Source organism: Phyllostomus discolor, chromosome 9 (assembly GCF_004126475.2).
Source record: "Phyllostomus discolor isolate MPI-MPIP mPhyDis1 chromosome 9, mPhyDis1.pri.v3, whole genome shotgun sequence".
Classification (NCBI taxonomy): domain Eukaryota; kingdom Metazoa; phylum Chordata; class Mammalia; order Chiroptera; family Phyllostomidae; genus Phyllostomus; species Phyllostomus discolor.
In genome coordinates this window covers 83,015,784-83,031,437 of record NC_040911.2, presented here as the reverse complement: position 1 = coordinate 83,031,437, position 15,654 = coordinate 83,015,784, and the positions used below count along the sequence as shown (strand labels likewise).

Genomic DNA, 15,654 nt, shown 5'->3' with positions numbered 1-15,654 from the left:
CACCTGTGACACTGGCAGGATGTGTGGGAGGATGACCTTTGTGGTTCAAGACTCTCCTTTCTGTTCCAAGGGCACCCAGTACCAGTCCTGGTCCCAGTCCCTGCCCCGTTCATTGCTGTGTTCACCAAAAATGTCCCCCAGCCTCCCCGAACCGTGCTCGTGCTCGGCCTCCAGCAAGGCGTTCCACCCTGGAAACGGACAACTTACCCCAGCTTAAAGATCTGCGGGTGACTGGCTCCCCAAGATCTAGCTCTTCGGCTAGGGTTCAAGTCCCTGAACCCAGATGTTACTCCCTCTTCGACTTCCTGCCACTAGAGAAAGCCTTTTCTTTGGCCTCTTCTAGAGGCTGCAGGGCATCTTCCCCCATAACACCATCTGACAGCCAATGTTTACTGAGTACTTACTATACCTTGGATAGTCTTTTCTTTAAAAAGTTATTCATTTATTTACTAGAGAGGGGGAGGGAGGGAGAAAGAGAGGGAGAGAAACATGAATGTGTGCTTGCCTCTCACATGCCCTGTACCTGCAACCCAGGCATGTGCCCTAGACTGAGAATCAAACCAGTGACCCTTTGGTTCACAGGCCGGCACTCAATCCACTGAGCTACACTTTTGTGGAAAATCACTCACTCTTGGAGAGATAATGAAGCACAAACTTTATTATGCACGTGGGCTCAAGGGGGAGGTTAATTTCCCCAAATCCTGAGCAAAAAGGCTGGACTGGAGCCCTCTTTATATACCAGTTACACAGGCAGAAAGGGAGGGGGAACCAGCCACTGAGAGCAAGCGGCTGAGGTCAGTTTTGGCCTTGAGATAACCAGCCATTGCCTTGGTGATGGCTCTTTACCTAAAAATAGCTTTTTGCAAGAGTTACAGAGAGCACTGCTTACCAAAGAAGTTACAGAGCATAGAAACTTTTTCATGGGGGTTTTCTTCTCCTGCCACAACACCAGCCAGGGTGCCTTGGATATTCTTAAAAGAACTTTAAATAGACTAACTCTATGAAGTGAGTTCCACTATCACTTCCATTTTATAGATAACAAAACCTTAGACTTCTGAATGAGTGTGAACCCAGGTGTTGTGTTCCGAACCACTACACCACCCTGTCTCTCCTTGGTCCACTGGACTGTGCTGGTCAATCTCCTCTAGTTTCAGGAGGCAGTTCCAAATGATCTGACTGCAGGCATTTAGGGTGGCAATTTGATTGGAAGGGCATGTGAGGGTGTCAGCTTGAAACTACACTCTCGTAATACTTATCTAAATGTGCTTAACAAAAGTGGGTGGGGAGGGGTGCTGCAGGCCCAGCCTCAGTCCCTTATTCCTGTCTCCATCCCCATGCCCAAATCTCAACATCATTGTCACTTCTAGCTTCACCTCAACTTTAAAGAGCCACCACCACCACCTCCTGATCCACCCAGCCCCACGTTCACCCTAAACCCATCCCCACTAGTACGTACCCCTGCCCTCCAAGGCCCACTTCCACCCTGCTGTGAATGCGTGAGAGACAGAGACGGGAGGGGCTGGACGATTGGATCCACATGCCTTTATTTGATGCTGTGATTATTGGTGGGCTGAGTCTGGACAGAGTGCAGCCATGAAAGGAAGCAAGAGTGGGATTTTTAAAAGAAAAAGCTCAGGGTTTCGGGTGGTTGGGGGTGGGGGGAATAAGGGAGGGGCTCGTCTCTTGTTCTTTTGGACTGTAGCCTCAGGGTTTCAGGATGTGAGCCTGGACAATGGGCTAGGGAAAGGGTGGGGCTGTCCCAGGCACAGGAGGGTGGGTCTGACCTTTGAGGCGGGTGTCAGGTGTCCAGTGAGTGAGGTGGGAGAGTTTGTATTAAGCCTCAGGCTCTGAAGTGAGTCAGGATAACTGAGTCACTGGCAGTTCAGCCTGGTGGAAAACTGGCCTGTCTGGGTTGGGAGCAGTCTGGTGGGTCCGAAACCCGACTGACCCTTTCACACCCCAGGTCTTCTTCCCATCCCCCCTCCAATCTCACCCCCACCTTAGTTCCCACCCTAGCCTTTCCTAGTCCCACCCTTTAGTCCCACCCTCCACGGCACCTGACCACACCTTCCTGTGTCACTCCTCCTGTTGTCTCTGCACTCCTGGTGATGTCATTGCGGGTGGGGCCTGTGCACCTCCCCTCAGTGCCCCGCCCCACCCCCCATCTCCCAAATGCCAGACCCCTCTATGGCTTAGCTGTCTAGGGAGAGCTGTTAGGTGGAGCAACCTATTGATTCTCAATTGGTAGTCAGATCTTCCAGAGGCTTCCATACTTAGAAGCACCTTTCACCCCTCCCTACCACCACTGCCTCAGCGCAGCTGGGACTATTTCTCCCATTCCACAACTTCTCCAAACCAACTACTACTATGACTGATCCTATAACAGTACTGCCAGTTTGTGAATGAAAGGATGCTTAGCTGCACTAGTTAGCAGTGAGACCTGTAGAACATGCCCTATCCAACAGTCTAAACATTTTACAGGTCTGACCACGTGGAGTATTGGCTTGGACATGAGGCAACAGGAATTGTCCTGTTGTGTCTGGCAGAAGCGTATGTGTGCTTGAAAGGCAGTGAGACACCGTTTGGCAAACTAGTGAAGCTGAAGAAGCATAACACCTACATAACCTTCCAACTCTACCCGTGGGCATATACCCTCAGTAAATGCTGGCACGCAGGCCCCCAGAGACACAGTGAAATTGTGTGTGTGTGAGAGTGCAACACTGGAACACTTCAGGTCTCCAGGCATCCAGAGAATTCCCAAATACGACATATTGCTGTAGAGGAATACGATGCAGCTACGAAGATGAATGAATTAGAACTTCAGGTAACCAACCTGGATAAATCTCAAATGTCGAGCCCAAAGAGCGAGGTTGGGACTGATACACGTATGTGTATAAAGCACCACTGAGATAGAGTTTAGAAACAGGTAGCTCCATGCTTGACCAGGCCCAGTGCTCCTCCACCCGCAGCCCAGCCCAGGGCCACACAGCTGCACTCTGAATGTGAACCAGGTGTTGTGTGTTGTGGGTGGCAGTGGAGTATACTTAGGAAGTCCTGGCACCCCCTCCCGCTTCACCCCAGCACTGAGCTTTCAGCGCCCTCATCCCCCGGGCATCAGGATACAGGGGGCCTCTGTGGAGTAGTGTCCCTCATCTTCCTCCAGCTCTACACCTTATCTGCAGGAGGAAGTGGGGGCCCTCAAGGGGAAAGAGAGGGGCAAGAACCAAGTGGGGGGGGCGGTGAGGAAAGAGATAAAGAAGAGCAGCAGGAAGGGAGAAGGCAGAAGAGGAAACACTATAGTCACGGAGGCCTGGAGTGCAGAAACTGGTCTCTCACGTTTGGATCAGAGGCCCAAGTGTGCTAGCCCCTGGTGGAGCTGTGGCAGCCAGCAGTTGAGCACAAGCCCCCCACTCGCTCCTTCCCTCACCCCACCTTGGTTGGCTATCATGCCGTGCAGGGCTCCAGGCCTCAAGCAGGGAGTGGCGGCGCCGAGGAACCTTGACTTCAGTTTATTCGACCCTCTTTCAATCTGTCAACAGCCGGTTTTCCCTGAGTGCCCACCAAGGGCCCGAGTCACCCACGTTTGTTTTACTTGCCAGTACCTTTGTCATGCCTTTTGGGGACACCCCTTCCCTTCCATGTCCCTATAAGTCACATGAGCGTTTTCCCCAAGATTTCAAAACTGAATCTGGTAAGAGTCAGGGCCCTCTTGGGGGCTGCAGTCACAAGATGAGGGGCAGGCCATGTGACTGTCACACTCCCTGTCACCTGTGGGATGGCAACTGCGGTTTGTTCTGTCAACACCTAGCAGCAATTACTTCGCACTTCCCACGCTCCAGGCATGGTTAGTGCTCCATATGCACCGAGGCAGTTAGCCTCAGAGCTGCTTCAGAAGGCAGGTGCTAGTGTTATTAATAGTTTGTACATAAGAAAACCAAGATACACTTGGAGAAACAAACTCATCCCCAGCAATGAGGAGAATTGGTATTTGAGCCTGTGCAGTCAGATTCCCAAGAGCATGAACTGCACCTCTACACCCCCTCAGATGCTTACAGGGACTCACAAGTGTCAAACATTCTGCGTGGTGCTTGCAGCTCCTGTGCCCTGGGAGGCATACCCTGGCCTCAGGGCCTTTGTACTTGCTGCTCCTTGTGCTTATTAAGCTCTTCCATCACATATCTGCAAGATTCTCTCCCTCACACCCTTTGGGTCTTGGGCAAATGCCACTTTATCATTGAGGCCTTTCTGACCATCCTAAATAAAGCAGCCTCACCTTGGGCTAACTCTGGCACCTTCTATGCCCCCTCCTGCCCCCTCCTTTGCCTTATTCTCTGGCCCCTACTACCATGTGGCATCTTACTTATCTTTCTATGTGACATCTTACTTATCTATCTATATGAATACTACGTATCTGCATTTATTCGCTCCTCGTCTTCCCCCCCGGTAGGAAGGTGACTCTGAGAGAGCCAACTTGCCCATTTTATTCTCAGTGCACTGATTAGTGTCTGGCAGACTGCCAGCCTTCAACCACCTCTCACGATGGAATGAAAGGGGCTACAACGGTGGAAAGCTAGGTTCCTGCCGTTAGTGAGCTCAAATCTATTGGGGACAACGAATGGTCATCAAACACATGCACACACAGGTTTATTTCCGGTGGCAGTAAGTGCTGTGAAGAAAACTTAAGCTGCGTGAGAAAAACGAGATGGTAGAGATGTCATGGTGGATGTAGTGGTCTGGCAAGGCCTCTGGGAGGGAGCAATTAAGCAGAGATTTGGATGAGTTAGGGGGCGTAGTGTGGTCAAAGCCCAGGCGGCTGCCAGAGTGGAGTCATTTTAAGAGGTGGGTGGTGGGAGAAGAGATGGGGTGAGTGGCAGGGACCCAGTCATGCAGGGCCCTGCGAGGTCAGGAGGTTTTCAGAGGTGAGGCAGAGAACCACCTCTGGCTTTTTGGGAGGCCCCCTTCTAAGCTTCCCGCTGGTAGTTTCCTGTGGCTGCTGTAATAAATGTTGGCAAACCTGGTGGTTTAAAACAACAGACATTTATTCTCTCACAGGTCTGGAGACCCCAAGTCTGAAATCAGTGCCGTGAGGCTGGAATCCAGGTGTCAGCGGCCCATGCTCCCTCCAGAGGCGCTGGGGGATCTGTTCCTCACTTGTCCCAGTTTCTGCCGGCTGCTGGCAATCTTTAACTTGTGGCTGTCGCCTCTGCCTTTGAGGTCACATTGCTTCCTTCTCTTCTGTGTCAAGTCTCCCTGTGACTCTACCTCATCAGGATACTTGTGATTGCATTTAGGGGCTACCTGGGTAATCCAGGATACCCGCTGCATCTCAAGATCCTTTTAAAAAAAGATTTTATTCATTTATCTTTAGAGAGAGGGAAAAGGAGGGAGAAAGAGAGGGAGAGAAACTTCAATGTGTGGTTGCCTCTCCCACCCCCACAACTGGGGATTTGGCCTGCAACCCAGGCATGTGCCCTGACTGGGAATCAAACCTGCAACCCTTTGGTTTGCTGGTTGGTACTCAATCCACTGGGCTACAACCAGCCAGGTGCATCTCAAGATCCTTCATCACATCTCCAATGTCGAGCCCAAATAGTAAGGTTGGGACTGATATATGTATGTGTATAAAGTGCTATTTCAAAGTGCCGTGAAAAGCTGCAAAGTCCTTTTTTCCCATGTAAGGTAACATTCCCAGGCTCCAGGAATTAGGACGTGGATACCTTTGAGGGGGTGGTGTCTGTGTGTGAGATATTACTTAGCCTACCATATCTGTGCTTTCTGGTGTCTGGTAATTCGATGATTCTTAGACTAAATTAGTGTCCTCATTATCTTAGGCTTGCTCAACCTGCTTTTCTGTTATTATGATGAGAAACTTCTACACTAACCCACTTCCCCACACAGTAGGTGCCAATAAATGTTTGCGTGGAAAGAGAAAAGGAAAGGGGGCTCACACGTCCTGAGCCTGCACGGTGAATACGACGCACAGTGAGTCCCCAGCGAATGTTGAATTAAGCAGGTTCTCATACAGTGCAGAGGAGTCTACGTGTTATCCTCTGAGTTTCACTGGGTGAAGTGACTGATCAGTCACTAAGGGCGCACAGGGAGGGGCGGGGGCTTCAGGACTAGCAGTTATGTGTGTGTGACTCCAGGGAGTGCATGCTTCCCAACATCAGGGCTTCACAACCGGGACACAGCTGATACTTTGGGCCGGACGACTCTGCTGTGGGGGCTGCCCTGTGCATCGTACTAGTATATGCAGCAGCATCCCTCACCTCTAACCGTTATACATGGTGATGGCACCCCCAATTCATGACAACCAAAATGTCTCTAGACATTGCCAAATGCCCCTGGATGGCAAAATCCCCTCTTCCTGAGAATGTCTGCACTCCATCACGCTGCCCTGCTGCAAGAGGTGACACAAAAGTACTGTTTAAGCTGCAAATTGAGTTCAGGTGTCGCACAGAGCAAGGAAGAGGCTGCATCTATGCCACTGAGGTATTGGGGTGGAAATTACTGGTTCCAGTATCTACTGATAGTCACCTTTGTTTCTCTAGTAAAAATTTTCAGCTGGGGACATTACTGCCGGATAAAGACTACATGTCCCAGCCTTCCTTGCAGCAAGGTATGACCATGTGACACATTCCAGCCAATTAGAGGTGATGTGGGCAAATTGCTAGCTGTGTCCCTGAAGGAGCCCGTCAGGCTCCCCTTCATTGCCTATTCCCTGGTCTTGCTGCCTGGGATGTGGACCTGGTAGGGACATGATCAAAGAATCCTTGGTTTCGGTACCAGAGAGTAGCTGTTTTGCCTGGTTTGCTTATGCTTGGACATTACTGAAGAAACCAACTTTGTTTTGGTTTCGACCTCTGTTATTTATGAGTTTTGTTAAATTGGCAAACCTGTATTCTAGCTGTTACAGCCACCCAAGCCAGACACCGGGGGGAATAAAAAGAGGCAGGAAAGGGGAGAGACGGGTGTAAATGGAGGGCACAGGCCGTGTGGCTGGGTGAGCTCACACACCCTCAGGGATGCCTTCTGGGCAGTCTGAGTCAGATCCTGAAGGCTGCAAAAATGTGGAGTTGGGAAGAAAGGGAGGGCCCTTCAGAAGGGACTGCAGCAGGAGCAAGGGCCTTGAGAAGAGACCTGGACAAGGCCTTCAAGGACAAGGAGGTCCTGGACAGGCTGAGAAGAAAAAGAAAGGCACATCAGAGGGGAGCCCTGTGCCAAGAGGGAGATTTTACCAGGTGAACCAAAACCAGGTGTGGGCATTTTGGAGTATGTCATGAGTCCTGGGGGACATCTGAAGGCTGGGATTGGAGGCAGAGATGGTTGGGGAGTCCTGGACCCTCTCCGATTCAGAGGACCACTCTGGAGCTGACCCCTCACCCATGCCCCATGCCCCTTGCTAAGATGAGCATAGCTTTGCCGGGTATGGGGTTTTGTCATTTTCTTGCCCAGGGCTTCTTTTCCAGCAGGCAGCCAGGGCAAGCAGGAGTGCAGCCAAGGTCACGGCCTTCAGTCCCAGGACCACAACTGTGAGCAAAGACAGGAGGTCTGGGGGACACAAAGGGGAGTTAAGGAAGGTGAGCCTCAACAGCCCACACCTCAGTGCGCCCTGTGGGCATGGTTGGGCTCAGCTGCCCTATAATAAGCTCTGGGGCCACTTTCCTTCTATCCTGGAAGGGGAGATGCAAGTTCTCCCTCCCATTGTCCCAGGCCCAGAAAGGCTTTGCTCAACGTCCTACCTGTACCTTTAGAAGCATCTTGATAGCATCCCCAACCTCTGACAACGTTAAGTAAGTCCTCACTTAACGTCATCAACAGGTTCTTTGACTTTAAGCAAAATATTTGTGTAATGAAACTAGTTTTACTGTAGGCTAATTGACATAAACAAGAGTGAAGTTCCTATGGCACTTCATCAACATTGTAATGAAATGATGGTGCACCATCATCCAAGGACCTGCTATAACAGAAAATTGCTTTCATTTATTGGCTGCTCATCTCCTCTGCCCCAGGCCCCAAGCTAAGCACTTCCTAATTGCATTATATAATCTTCAAACTAATCTTGCAAGGTAGGATAGCAATGCAATTTGTATACAGACTGAGAGTGGGGAAGTGATTTGCTGTGAGCCACATGCGTCAAAGAAGTGGGGGGCTCCCAAGAATGGCAGGAGCAGGGCTGAGCATCAGGCAGAACAACCTGGCCACCTCTATTCCCAGTTCCCCCCAGTTGTCAAGTGCTTCCAAGTGCTAATGGGTGAGGTGACAGGCACAGTTCTGGGCACTCAGCACATGTGACTCATTGGATCCACACATAACCCTGCCAGATGGGCTCTCCGATCCTTATCTCCAGCCCTCCCCTCCCTGCAGTTCACAGAGTAGGACACCAGACAGTGAAGGAGTGGGGCCACCTTCCTACAATCTCACAGATAGAAAGGGTCTCAACCAGGAAGCTAGAGGGCCATGCACTTCAGTACTGTTATGCACAGATTTACAGTGTAATCATACAGGGAATCATGGGGAGCTCACTACCTCTCAAGCAAGACTGCGCACTGAACAGCACTGTCTGTTTCTCCAATTGAGCTTTAGCAAGATTCTCTGGGTTCGTGGTTCTGCAGTCAAGATGAAGCCCTAGGAACTTTTTTGGATGCAGATGGGCCCTAGAAGGGACAACTCCCTGCCCATGGCTAAGCCATCTTTGGCCACCCCACCTCCCACCCCTTGTCTGTGGGGGACTGGCTAACTTCATTGGAGGCAGGTATACTCACCTGACAGAAATCTCCCTGCTACAGGTTGATCGATGACTTCTGTCTTTTGGGAAGAAGTGGGCTTTGCTGCAAGGAAGAGAGGTGGTCTTGAATTCCATTTTCTTTCTGTCCCACCATTTTCTGAGCCCTGTGCTTGGAGCTTGGGGTCACCCAGATGAGTCTGCCAGTTTCTACCTGGGATGGGATTTGAATTCTTGTAACCTTCATGGTTACTCAAAGTCAAACTTTATAACCATGAAAGACTAGTTGGACCTTCACGCTTGAGCATCTGCAGGGCAGAAACAATGTCTGTTTCATTGCAGTGTCCATAGCACTGCGTGCAGTGCAGAGCAGTCAGCAGGCATGTGCTGGATGTTTGCTGAATCATTAACTATATGAGGATCGCTGGGACCCAGGACAGGGAGAAATTAACTCTTTCTGGTAAAAGATTTCAGAGTAGGGGCTATTTATGCTGTGCTTTGAAGGATGAGTAGGAGTTCGAATAGAAAATGAGAAAACATTCCAGGCAGAGGGAACAGCTTACATAGAGGCACAGCAGCTGAAAAGAGCTGGATTGTTTGGGACATGGTGAAAAGTGTCTTGTGGATAGCCTCCCACTTCCCCTTAACTCCTCCTGGGCCACCTGTCTCACCGTTCACTCTCAGCCTGGTTCCCTGTCCTGACAGGTATTGCCTGATGGGCTTCCTCTGAAACTTTACACAGTAGTAGGTGCCTGTATAGTCCGTGGAAACACCTTGCAGAAAAATGCTGAAATCACTGCTGGAGGCCTGGACCGCAGTCACATGGGGCTGGGAGATGCCTTGGAAGTTGTAAATGGCTTCCCGACTCACACCAGTCCCCCGAAACCACCTGATGGGTCCGGAAGGGCCATCTCCCACCACTGTGCAGTTCAGGAAGACGGTGTCTCCAGTGGTCGCCAACACCAGCTCCTGGGGCTGGATGATCCAGAGGCTTGGCTGTGGGTCTCCAGCTCCTGAAGCCAAAGAGAGGTCCTTGTTTTATTCTCTCTCTTCTTCGGTTGTCCACTCATTTCCTCCCTCCTATCATGCCTCCCTTCCCCTTCCCTGACTTCTTCACTCATCCAGTCTCTCCTATGTTCCTTCATTACTCAGTAGTTCATTCACTCAGTAAAGAAGTTCTCAGTACTCAGTTTGCACTGATGCTAGAACTGGGGGAAATGAAGCTCAGAAAGACACATAAATGTCCCGCCCCGAAGAAGGTCTGTCTGGTGGTGGAGATGGTCCAGAGAATCCCCCTGAGTTTGGAAACCTAGAGGACTGCAAGACTGAGAGAAACCGGCAGCCACAGCTTGAAAAGAGCCAGAGAAGTCTTCCTAAAGTGCTTGCATTGAGTTAAGATGAAACACCCCCTACCACACCCCGCACACAGATACTCTCCATGTCTGCAGTTTACAGAGGGCTTCACAGACATCCTTTCTGTTTCATCACCCTGAAGGACTCTTGAAGTAGGAATTGCACTGCCTATTTTTCAAGTTAAGCACTTGAAGTACATTGAACTGAAGTGACTGATTTAAGACCACACTTCTATTGAATGGCACACCCAGGATTTAGGTATCCAGGGTATCACTGATGAACTTACAAATAACATGACTGATTTCTTAGGGAGTGAGGTAAATTAAAGGATCAGCCTCAGTTCTCCATTGCCCTCTCCTGCCATGGCCTCATGATGGCAGGGTATACTTTCTTGTCCATTGAATTTGAGCTGAGTCATGTGACTTGCATTAACCAATGGGCTCTTAGCAGATATTGTGCCAGTAGAAGCTTCAAATGTGTTAGGAGTGTTGGAACTTGCCTTCTTGTTCTTCTGACATCTCCGTGAGAAAAATGTGCTTTGGCCAATCTGGGCCCTGGAATGAGACGTGTGGAATAGAACCACCCCAGCTGTAAATGTGCGAGTGAGCTACACTAATTGTTATGTGCCACTGAGATGTTTGCGTGTATAGAATGATTGTGGATTAAAGTGATGGGAGTTGGGAAACAGATCAGAGCAGAGTCTGACACTCACCCTTCACCAGCACCGACGTGCCCTCATCCAGCCGCGTTTCTGAGTGCTCACGTGAGCCATTGAACCTCATGCAGTGGTAGGTTCCTGCCTGCTTCCTGCTGACATTATGGATGTAGATGGAATAGTCACAATTAAGTGGCTCCAAAGTCTGTTGGATCAAGGGTGTCACCCCAGGGAAGAAGCCATGTTTGAAGTTGTAAATCTCCTGCTGGGTCTGATTGCTCACCTTGACCCATTTTACCCTGGCATCAATGCATGAGCCGGTCACAGTGCACCTCAGTAGGAGTGTCTCGCCTTCTGCCACCAGCATGGGACCCTCGGGTTGCAGCACCTCCCACTCATTTCCGTTGCTCTGCTCAGAGGTTCCTATAATAGAGGAAGAAAGGCCTTGAGCTGGGCAGGAAGGACTTGGAGACCTAAGAGGCAAGCTTAGAAGAAATTAGTCATTAGCTGGCCAAGAACAGTTGCTCAGTACCCTCCAGGGGTGTTGCTGGAGATGGAGGTGAAAGAGATGAGGCAGTTACCTGGAGAGAACAGAGCCATTGAATGGAGAACTACAAATAGCAGGTGGCACTTGAGTGCTCACGATGTGCCAGGCACTGATGCATTATTGCATTTATTCCTCCCGACACTCCTGAGAGGTGGGCACCATCATCCCCTTTTAGAACAAGAGACACTGAGTGCCCACAAAGGTCAGGTAACTTTCCCAGGACCACCGTTTATGGATCACCAGATATGTCTATTTACATGTAAATAGACATTTAAATATGAATGGTCTAAATGTCCTAAGTAAAAGTTTCAGATTGTCATATTGAATAAAAAAGTAAGACCCAATTATCTGTTGCTTATAAGAAATGTACTTTAAATAGAAACGGTTCAAATAGGTTAAAAGGAACATGATAAAAAAACAGAAAGCAGACTAGCACTAATCAAAAGAAAGCTGGAGTGGCTGCATTAGTATCAGATAAAATAGACCTCGGACCATTATGAAGAATGTCACTTCATAATGATAAAGGAGTAAGTTAATCAAGAAGATGTACAAATCCCAAACACTTATGCACTTCAGAACTGAACTTCAAAGAATGTAAAGCAAAACCCAACAGAACTGCAGGGAGAACTAGACAAACCCACAGTTATAGCCTGAGATTTCAATATCCCCTCTTTCAACAGTTGATTGAAAGTGCAGGGCTCAGCACAAGGTAAATACTAAATATATGAGCTATTCTTTTTTGAGGAAACCAGCTCAGAAAAATGAAGTAGTGCCTCAAGTCCTAGCCAGAAACAAGGGAGCATCCAGGTCTGGCCCCACACCTGGGTTCCACTAGGGTACCTTTTAGGGTGACCATCCTGGAGGACCCAAAGTGTGGGGAACAGAATCTAGATTGCAGTAGGGCCTGGGGCAAGGGGCCCTACTGAGCCAGAGATGGAATGAGGCTGCTGAGAGCCAAGCCCCTTGTCTGGTGGATCGCAGTGTTCTGGGCTCCGAGGCTGAGCATTACCCAGGACTCTGGAGCTAAATCACGCTGATCTGTGTGATAATAGCCAACAGTTATTAAATCTTTACATTGTGCCAGGTACAAGTTTACCTCCGAAACAACATGGGTTTGAACGCTGCGGGTCCACCCGCAGGTGGATTTTTTTTCAGTGAATACATACAGCACTATAAATGTATTTTTCTCTTCTTTATGATTTTCTTAATTATGTTTTCTTTTCTTTAGCTTATTTTATTGTAAGTATATAGTTTGTTGTACATATAACACAAAATTTGTGTCGATTGACTGTTTCTAAGGTTTCTGGTCAACAGTAAACTATTATTAGTTAAGTTTTTGGAGAACTGTGATTTTAATTGCATGGGGAGTCAGAACCTCTAACCCTTGCATTGTTCAAGGGTCAACTGTCCTTATAGGCATTATTTCATTGAAATCTCCTAACAAAATCATGAGGTGGGTCCTATGATTAGCCTTGTTCTATGGAGAAGGAAAGCTGAGGCTCACAGAGAAGTTACTTAAAGCAATAGGCAATGATATTTGAGCCTGGCTTTGTCTCTGGCTGGGCCAGGGCTGGAACATGGACATTCAATGTGAATAGTCAGAGGGGGCACCATGCTCAGCAGGGCTCCATGCTTGAGTTAATGGTTTGCTGTTGCCTTAAAATTCTTAACACTTTTTGAAGAAAGGACTTGCATTCTCATTTTGCACTGGGCCTTGCGGATTACATCAACAGCTCTGAGCTGTTCCTCACAGTTTTTATGTTTAATACTCCCAACACCTCTAGAGAAAGGTCTCATAAGTCGTCTTGTTTTGCAGAAGAGCCGTGGCATTTGACATGGACACACAAGTGTCCAAGATAGAAACCACCTGGCATGAGCCCAGAGCCTGGGAGCTTAGCTGGAACTGAGCTGCCTAGGAAGTTCTGCTTCTTGGAACACTGGGTACATGCTCTGCTGGGGTCAGGAAAGTTCTCAACACCCTCCTCCTACTCTGTCTTGGCAGGTTCAAGCCCCAGCAGGCATGCCAGAGCACCTGGTGCCCCTATCTGGGAGAAGCCAGGGGTCATTCTGTTCTGTCCCAGACCCCACTCACCTGAGAGAACAAGCAGCAACACCAGTAGCTGGGAGGGAGGTGAGTGGGTCCTGTGGAGAGGGGTGGGCATGATGCGGGACACGCGGTGCCTTCTGTGGTCCCTGGGACTGGCCTCCTCTTTGCTTCCTGATGCGTGTTGAAGTCTGAAGTGGGGCTTGTGGGCGAGGCTGTGTCTGCTTTTTGTGGTGAAGGCTGCTTGGGGAAGTGTGTTGACTATAGCAAGATAAGGCTGCTGATGCAAGAGGAAAGAGCCTGGTGGAGGGGTTTCCAGCTTTCGTGTCTGGGCAGTGGTTCCTGTAATTGCTGGTTGAACTTTGATGATCCATTGCCACAGACTGTCCTCAGCACTTGGGAGGGAGGTGAGTATGGCTGTCACAGTATGTGCTCAGGTCAGCTGAGCTTTGGGTCAAGGGTGGGGATTGCCTCTTCCTGGCTGTGTGACCTTTCAAACCCACATGCTATCTCTTAGCCTTTTTGTTTCTGAGTCCATTAAAGTAAGCCCAGACTCTTCCAGATGCTGGTGGCCTCGTTAGCCGCACTGTCTGGGTCCAAATCTTGGCTTCACCTGGTCATTGCAACCATTTGGGCACTTGGTGCTTCAGTTTCCTGGGCTGTAAAACAGAGTAAAAATATGGTTGCATGCATGGGTGGAGTAGGCACTGCAGATGCTGTCATCATTTTGTTTTAGGTGAAGTCAGTCTTCCCCAGGAAAAAACAGCAACTCGTGCTTTCAGCGATTCCCTCCCTCCCTCCTACTCCAGATAGTCCTGGGTGCAGAGGAAGCTCAGCCTTGGGTCTGAGTACTGTCATGAGGAAGTCACGGTCGCTGCAAACTTTGCACCGGGCATGCTGAGGTGTGGCCCACCCTGTCTGGCACTTCAGGACCACTTGCACTGGCACCGCTGCTGAATCTCACTGCTCCCTTTACTGTCCTCCTGTGGAGGAGACCCCCATATAGGAGCCTCTTTACACTGACAATAGGCCTAAAAAGTTTCATGAGACCCTCAGGGCCTTGATGTCATCCTCCCAGGGGAACTTCTGAATCACCTGCTCATCTCAGCTATTTCTTTTATTTTCATCGTTCACTAAAAATTAATTTAATTTGTTTTATTAGGTCAGGCATTATATTGATCAGCTGTTGCTGGGTAACCAGCACTCCAAATGTGATGGTTTAAAACAATAACCATTTATTTAATTCAAGATTCCGTGGGTTGATAGTTTCACCCAGGCTCCACTCCATGGTTCTTTTCACATCTGCTGATTGCTCATGCACTTGGCCTCAGTGGCAGGTTGGCTAGGTAGCTCTGCTACTGCGGTGGACTGACTGTCACCTGGGCCACCTTAGCTCTCCTCCACGTGGTCTTGCATTCTTCAGGGGGCTACTCTGGGCTTGTTCCCTTGAGAAGGGCAGTTTTGAGAGAGAGCAGAAGTTGTCATAAGGTACAATGTCACTTCTACCAGATTCTTTGGCCAAAGCATGTCATAGGACCAGACCAGATTCAAGGATTGGAAGACAGACTTCACCCCTCAATAGGAGGAGCTGCACAAGCATATTGCAATGGGTGGGGGTACAGGGAGCGGGTAAAGAACTGCACATTTTGGTTACTTATCTACCATGGGCATCCACAGGGTTCAGAATTCACGGGTTTCAAGGTCCTTTATAAGGCTCCCAGACATTGCCTTCTTCGGGGTCAACTATGGCCACACAGTTTCTGGAGATGCTCAGTTCCTCTACTAGGTCTGATCTGCCGCTCAGAAGCCAGGTGGATCATGGCCCCTTTGGGAGGCCTGTGGCCTTCCAGATGCCCTAGGAAGCCAGGCTACAGTCTTTTCTGCTCTAAAATCTGTAAACACAGGGGATCCTCACTTCACCCCAGAGTTTGTACCCCAGGGTCATGGGGGTGCCAGGACCCTAGCACATCACCTCCTGCCTAAGCACTCCCCTCTTCTTGTCGCCCTCCACCAAGTCACAAGGGGAGGCGTTCCCCTTTTTTACATCTGTAGGGACTTTCCTAACTTCAGCCTTCTCCTGAACAGATGGTCTCCCTTGTTCTTGCTGGGACCCCTCAGGCTCCCTCCTCCAGGCAACAAATCTCAAATGCCAGCTTTGTTAAGGGCGGAGCTGCCCTGGAGGGAACTGGATTACTGTGAGAGGCAACACAGAAAACAGTAAACAAGCCAAGGGAAAGCATTCGACCTCATTACCTGTCAAATAAATACCAGAGAAAAGAGCAGCATCCACGGTGTTTTTGCAGTCAGCATTTATCTCCACTCCTCTGTCT

The 15,654-nt window shown here is 49.5% G+C and overlaps 1 protein-coding gene across 1 annotated transcript; it reads right to left on the bottom strand.

The window, feature by feature from the left end:
- Positions 1–6,848: 6,848 nt before the first annotated feature.
- Positions 6,849–13,562, bottom strand: LOC114506092 (signal-regulatory protein beta-2-like). The gene is made up of 5 exons (XM_028523596.2): positions 13,373–13,562; positions 10,791–11,156; positions 9,397–9,738; positions 8,766–8,831; positions 6,849–7,551 (listed from the first exon to the last, which is right to left on the bottom strand). Exons 1-5 carry the CDS (start codon positions 13,440–13,442, stop codon positions 7,403–7,405), a joined length of 993 nt encoding a protein of 330 aa, XP_028379397.1. The 5' UTR covers positions 13,443–13,562; the 3' UTR covers positions 6,849–7,402.
- Between the last annotated feature and the right edge of the window lie 2,092 nt (positions 13,563–15,654).

Bases quoted from the DNA above. Each gene is read 5' to 3' on its own strand.
- LOC114506092 (XM_028523596.2), bottom strand. From the start codon at position 13,442: ATGCCCACCCCTCTCCACAGGACCCACTCACCTCCCTCCCAGCTACTG. The intron at 8,832-9,396 runs GTGAGACAGGTG...TCTTCCTTGCAG, and splicing joins AACCAGGCTGAGAGTGAACG to CAAAGCCCACTTCTTCCCAA. The intron at 7,552-8,765 runs GTGAGTATACCT...TGTGTCCCCCAG, and splicing joins AGCAGGGAGATTTCTGTCAG to ACCTCCTGTCTTTGCTCACA.